The sequence below is a fragment of the Mustelus asterias genome, chromosome 8 (assembly GCF_964213995.1).
Source record: "Mustelus asterias chromosome 8, sMusAst1.hap1.1, whole genome shotgun sequence".
Taxonomy (NCBI): Eukaryota; Metazoa; Chordata; class Chondrichthyes; order Carcharhiniformes; family Triakidae; genus Mustelus; species Mustelus asterias.
In genome coordinates, this window is record NC_135808.1 from 88,772,059 (window position 1) to 88,778,058 (window position 6,000).

At 47.0% G+C, this 6,000-nt stretch overlaps 1 protein-coding gene across 1 annotated transcript in view; it reads right to left on the reverse strand.

Annotated features, from left to right (window-relative positions):
• ptger3 (prostaglandin E receptor 3 (subtype EP3)) overlaps window positions 1-964 on the reverse strand; it is a 65,441-nt gene extending 64,477 nt beyond the window's left edge. The window contains exon 1 of the mRNA XM_078219201.1: window positions 116-964. Within this exon, the coding sequence (XP_078075327.1) occupies window positions 116-964 (849 nt within the window). The remainder of the gene's footprint in view (window positions 1-115) is intronic.
• Between the last annotated feature and the right edge of the window lie 5,036 nt (window positions 965-6,000).

The window sequence follows — 6,000 nt, forward strand, 5'->3', positions numbered from 1 at the left end:
TCCCTTCAACTTTCGCTCACTGGGAAGACAAGTTCTCTAACCACTGCCCGCGGGATTTCCAGGGACAATTCGCTCTCTCCTTTAGTGGTGTATTGTGAAAGATCGATTTACCTACCAGGAGAGGGGACCAGCAAACACAGAGCACACACATGATGCCCATCAGCTGTATCAGTGTCTCTGCTGTGATCCTTTCCCATTGCTTATTGGAGGAGGACAGTTTCTTCTTACAGCGAACCACTAATCCTCGGATAGTCGCCACGTTACAGCTCAATGTGACCAGCAGAGAGGTGATGCCCAACACGGTGAAGGTGGAAGCAAAAATGGTGTTGCCCAGGATATGATTGCCAGTGTTGATGAAGCACCAGGTCCCCGGCCATTGCAGAGTGTACCTCCCAACGCCAGCAATGGGCAGCAGGGCGAAGATCACCACGCCCACCCAGATGGAGAGCACCACCAGCTTGGTCAGCCTGGTTGTCATATGGCTGGAGTAGAACTGGGGAGCGTGGATAGCGAAGGTCCTCTCGATTGCCATAGCACTGGCCAGAAATAAGGGGCAGAGGCCAAAAGTGGTCATGCAGACCCCAAAGAAGGCGCACAAGTTGCCGGATGGGTCCACCCTGCTCCACTGCCTGTTGGTCAGATAGACTGAGATAACCACCGGGCTAGTGAGCAGTTTGCCAGTCAGGTCAGTCAGAGCCAGGGCTCCAATGATCAGCAGGAAGGACTTTTTCCTCTTATTCTCCTTCTTATGATAGGACCTGTAGACCAGCAGCAAGGCGAGAGTATTGCCCACGATTCCCGTGATCATCATAGTGACTGGGAAGATCACAGACACCGACACACATTCTTTCTCCCAGGACTTGTTGCCGGGCTGCTCGGAGCTGGAGTTAATGTCGCCCCACACCCGCTCCTCTGCCGACTCGTTCCACATGTCGGCCTGAGAGTGCAGGCAATCCAAGTCCATCACCGCCTGGGCTGGCTGGCGGACGGAGATCTATCTGCCCTCACTCAGTCTGTTGTACTCGGCTTGGCGACCTGTTGGTTGGGAGGCTGGGAGTAAGAATGAAGATTCAACTCTGCTGTAACAGAGTTATAACCGCGGGTAGGCGTGTTCTCCAACACTGAAACCTCGTCACTCTGATCCACCAGAGAGGGGTTATTAGCGGAGCGGAGAGAACTGAATCAACTTGACATAAATCATTTCAAATTACAACAGTGACTACACTCCCAGAGTACTTCAACAGCTGTAAAGGAGAGCAGGAACCTGCTGAGGTCGTCAAAAGTGCGATGGAAATGCAAGTTCCCCCTTTTCCAATTAGTTTCTAACGAGATTGAGTAGGAGAGCAAGTAAACCGACCCAGTAATAAACCACCGGCAGTGCTCTGTAATGATAGCCGTGTCTAATGTTTTAAGGTCAGTACTTTCAGCATCTTTGTTTGGAAAAGGAAGGAAGACAGCAATTTATATATTTGCGCTATCATTTGATGCGGACATTGACTGTGATTCTGAACGAGTCTGGCGTCTCCTCAAACATTACAAATGATTTAAGAGCTAAAAGAGTTAGTAAAAAAAATCAATGGTCGTGCAGATCGCTTGACAAGTGTTAGCATAAATATATATAGCGGAGTAAAGGTAGAACCGGACACACACTGTGCAATACATTTCCTTCTTTGCTTGCTTAAGATCAAATAAAAATCGATAATCACATTTAAAGCTGCAGATATTCAAATAGATTTGTCCAGGAGAACATATTTCAAACAGTGTCATAAATGGCTACAGGAGGGGCATTAGATTTCAGTGTGCGGTCCATTCTTACACCCCTTCAATGAACCCTTCTTTAAATTCTCACGGGGTATGTGGAAACCATGCAGACATCGCGATGGTTAAGAAAGAAGTGTATCTGTTTTGGGTCCATCACATGCTCTTTATTGGGTTTGCGTGTTAGCCAATTTGCAGCTCAGAAAGGGCTCAGTTCATTTCCAACATCCGCTGGTTCTGCCTGATTTGCCGGAATACAGCCTTTCATCAATTCTCAATCGTTCTGGAAAACCCCGAGATCATGGAACCTAGAATTGGAAGAGCAAACCAGCCTTTGCTGCATATTTCCTGGAGCAATTCAAAATTAATCTAATCAATTCGCTTTCTTCTCATAGCCCTGCATCGACCCGCCATATACATTTGCCTCTTGATCCCCTAAAAGATGCTCAACTACCCCATGGTAAAACATTCCCTCTTTTTGTGTAATGGCAATTAGATCATTACCATTTACGTCTATTTGTGCCTTTAGATCACATACTTTGTTGTGAATACTACGTGTATTCAGGTAAGTGTTCTTAACTGTGTCTTTTTGACATTATTCCACATGCTAAACTTAGTTGATACTCACCTGCCTTGATTTCACCTGCCCTCTAATATTACTTACTACTTTTCTACTTCCCATTACCAGCTTTACTTCCTTCCAATTTGAACTACTTAGATTCCCATTCCCTTACCAAGTTCATTTAAACCCTCCCCAACAGTACTAGCAAATCTCCGTTAAGGTAACTTGTACCTGTCCCATTTGCTCCAGAATTGGTTCCAATGCCTCAGAAATCTGATGCCTTCCATTCTATACCATTTTGCCAGCCACGAGAACAGTTGCTCATCCTTCTATTTGTATGCTCACTGGCATGTAGCACTGGGCATAGCACTGGGACTCATCCTGAGATTACTATTTTTGAGCTCCGGCTTTTAAATTTCCTTCCTAATATCTGCTTTCGGGACCTCATCCCTCTTCCTACCGATGTCATTGATACCAATGTGAATATCTGACTGTTCATCCTCCCCAGACAAATGTTCTGCAGTTGCTTCTTGACACCTTTGACCCTGACAACAGGGAAGCAACATCTGATGTGATTTGATTTATTATTGTGATATGTATTAACATACAGTAAAAAGTATTGTTTCTTGCGCGCTATACAAACAAAGCATACTGTTCATAGAGAAGGAAAGGAGTGCAGAATGTAGTGTTACAGTCATAGCTAGGGTGTAGAGAAAGATCAACTTAATGCAAGGTAAGTCCATTCAAAAGTCTGACAGCAGCAGGGAAGAAGCTGTTCTTGAGTTGGTTGGTACGTGACCTCAGACATTTGTACCTTTTTCCTGATGGAAGAAAGTGGAAGAGAGAATGTCTGGAGTGCGTGAGGTCCTTAATTATGTTGGCTGCTTTGCTGAGGCAGCGGGAAGTGGAGATAGAGTCAATGGATGGGAGGCTGGTTTGTGTGATGGATTGGGCTACATTCACGACCTTTTGTAGTTCCTTGCGGTCTTGGGCAGAGCAGGAGCCGTACCAAGCTGTGATACAACCAGGAAGAATGCTTTCTATGGTGCATCTGTAAAAGTTGGTGAGTGTCGTAGCTGACATGCCAAATTTCCTTAGTCTTCTGAGAAATTAGAGGTGTTGGTGGGCTTTCTTAACTATAGTGTCGGCATGGGGGGAACCAGGACAGGTTGTTGGTGATCTGGATGTCTAAAAACTTGAAGCTCTCAACCCTTTCTACTTCATCCCCGTTGATGTAGACAGGGGCATGTTCTCCTTGACGCTTCCTGAAGTCGATGACAATCTCCATCATTTTGTTGACATTAAGGGAAAGATTATTGTTGCTGCACCAGTCCACCAGATTCTCTATCTCATTCCTGTACTCTGTCTCGACATTGTTTGAGATCCGACCCACTGCGGTGGTGTCGTCAGCAAACTTGAAAATCGAATTGGAGGGGAATTTGGCCACACAGTCATAGGTGTATAAGGAGTATAGTAGGGGGCTGAGAACACAGCCTTGTGGGGCACCAGTGTTGAGGTAACCCTTTGTTACCTACAATTAACTGACTTTTTGCCTTAAAGAAGTATATGATTGCTGTAAACTATTGCCTATACACAGTCATACTTTTTAATATATTTTCCCAATCCATCTCAACCAAATTGCCCCTCATAACTTCATAATTCCTTTTGTTCCAATTTAATGCCCTCACTTCAGATTGAATTACCTCACTTTCAAAATAATTTTATGGTCACTCATCCCTAAAGTCTCTTTTAGAATAAGATTATTAACTAACCGTTTCTTGTTACATAATATTAGATCTAAAATAACCTGCTCTCGAGTCGGTTCCTTCACATACTGCTTTAGAAAACCATTCCAAACACACTCCAGAAACGTGTCCTCCAAAGGGTGAGTGCTGATTAGATTACCCACTCTGTATGCAGATTGAAATCACCTGTGATAATTGTATTACCCATGCAACATGCTTCTCTAATCTCCCCTGAATAATACCATGCTCCACACTACCATTATGGTATGGTGGCCTATAAACAACTCCTACCAAATTTACTGCCCCTTGCTGTTTTTTTGCTCCTCTCAAACAGTTTCCATGTTTTGTTCTTTCCATTTCTGGATGTCCTCCCTAAATGTTGAATATCATAGAAATCATAGAAACCCTACAGTGCAGAAGGAGGCCATTCGGCCCATCGAGTCTGCACCGACCACAATCCCACCCAGGCCCTACCCCCACATATTTTACCCACTAATCCCTCTAACCTACGCATCCCAGGACTCTGAGGGGCAATTTTTTTTAACCTGGCCAATCAACCTAACCCGCACATCTTTGGACTGTGGGAGGAAACCGGAGCACCCGGAGGAAACCCACGCAGACACGAGGAGAATGTGCAAACTCCACACAGACAGTGACCCAAGCCGGGAATCGAACCTGGGACCCTGGAGCTGTGAAGCAGCAGTGCTAGCCACTGTGCTACCTGCCGCCCAATATCCTTGAATATTCAATTCCCAGTCTTGGGGCCCAATTTTACCATCGCATTGCGTCCGTTTTCAGGCGCAGAAACTTGGTAAAGTCGGGCGTGAGGCAAGAGCGTGATCCGCGCCTGCCTCCACGCTGGTTTCCCCTTTACCAAGGCCCGAAGATGGTCGCGATCGGGACCATGCCCAAAATGGGCGCGAGGGCCATTTAAATGCATTTGCATGCATTTAAATTGACTTACTGGGCTGCACGCCCAACTTTACTGACACTTCCCCCTTTATCACCACGTTTGTCCATCCGGAATCGGCGCAGAACAGACGTGCTCCGTATAAGTCCGATTCGGGCGCTTCCTCAGTGAGGGTTAATGAGGAGGTAAATGCTGAGCGTCCGATGACTCCCTGCTTGAGATCAGTGGGGGTGGGGGGGGGGGGGGGGGGGCGGGGGGCAGAGAGGTCGGTCCGACAGCTCTCTGCTTGAGATCAGCAGGGTGAAAGGGGGGGTTCCGCTGCCACTCTGTGATCAGTGGGGGGGAAAGGGGGTCCGCTGCCACTCTCCCTGAGATCGGTAGGGGGAAGGGGCCCGCGATCGGTCTGGGTGGCGGGGGTGTGGGGGGGATAAGGGGGTTAGTAATGTTGTGGGGTGGGGCAATGTCTGTGGGGGTCAGGGGGAGGCATTATCCAGCCCGGGAGGGAAGTGACAGGGGAGCAGCATTATATCATTTTTTTTCTGCGCCCGTGCAGTTGGAGGCTCCAATCGGAGCTGCAGGGTTTCGGGCGTGTTAAGCCCCGCCCACAGGCTTGATTCAGAATCGCTGATATTACATAAGAACATAAGAACTAGGAGCAGGAGTAGGCCATCTGGCCCCTCGAGCCTGCTCCGCCATTCAATATGATCATAGCTGATCTTTTCGTGGACCCCCCCCCTCCACTTACCTTCCCACTCACCATAACCCTTAATTCCTTTACTGTTCAAAAATTTATCTATCCTTGCCTTAAAAACATTCAATGAGGTAGCCTCAACTGCTTCACTGGGGAGGGAATTCCACAGATTCACAACTCTTTGTGTGAAGAAGTTCCCCCTCAACTCAGTCCTAAATCTGCTTCCCCTTATTTTGAGGCCATGTCCCCTAGTCCTAGTTTCACCTGCCAGTGGAAACAACTTCCCTGCTTCTATCTTATCTATTCCCTTCATAATCTTATATGTTTCTGTAGG